General features: G+C 74.5%; 1 protein-coding gene across 1 annotated transcript; it reads left to right on the forward strand.

Annotated features, from left to right (window-relative positions):
* Positions 1-189: 189 nt before the first annotated feature.
* Positions 190-563, forward strand: LOC109364716 (exosome complex component CSL4-like; the record flags this gene model as incomplete). The annotated part of the gene is made up of 2 exons (XM_019611341.1): positions 190-296; positions 367-563. Coding segments are annotated over exons 1-2 (228 nt in total), but the record flags the coding sequence as incomplete, so codon positions are not given.
* Positions 564-568: the final 5 nt, after the last annotated feature.

A 568-nucleotide genomic window follows, 5' to 3' on the forward strand; every position in this document is an offset into this window, starting at 1 on the left:
CACGCCCACCTGCCGCCCGCCGCCATGCCCGGTGCCCACGCCGTCCTCACGGCCCCGGGCAGCGCCCGCCGCCCCGCGCCTGCGCACCGAGCATGCCGGGAAGCGCCGTCACCCGGCGCTACACTACGACTCCCAGCGGGCGGCGCGCCACCTCTTCTCCCTGGGGATAAAGGCGAACCAATAGTCACGCCGCTTATAGCGTGGCCCTGCCGCTGAGAGCCAATAGGAGGAGGGCTCTTTGCGGGGTTGGAGCGCGACACGGAACATGGCGCCGCCGGCTCGGTACTGCGTGCCCGGTGAGTGCGGGGCCGTGCTGCCGGAGGAGGCCGGGCCGGACGGCCCCGGCGCTGAGTGAGTGTTCCGCAGGCGAGCGGCTGTGCAGCACGGAGGAGGCCTCGGCGGGCAGCGGGACCTACGCGCGGCACGGCTCCATCTTCGCCTCGCTGGCCGGCTGCCTGCAGAAATGTGCCGAGGGCGGCGGGGTGAGCGCGGAGCGGGGCTCCGGAGGATGCGGGGCAGGCGTGGGCGGCCCCGAGCTGAGCCCGTGTGTGTGCCTCGCAGCTGCCCG

The sequence above is a fragment of the Meleagris gallopavo genome, unplaced genomic scaffold (assembly GCF_000146605.3).
Source record: "Meleagris gallopavo isolate NT-WF06-2002-E0010 breed Aviagen turkey brand Nicholas breeding stock unplaced genomic scaffold, Turkey_5.1 ChrUn_random_7180001899523, whole genome shotgun sequence".
In the NCBI taxonomy this organism is placed as follows: domain Eukaryota; kingdom Metazoa; phylum Chordata; class Aves; order Galliformes; family Phasianidae; genus Meleagris; species Meleagris gallopavo.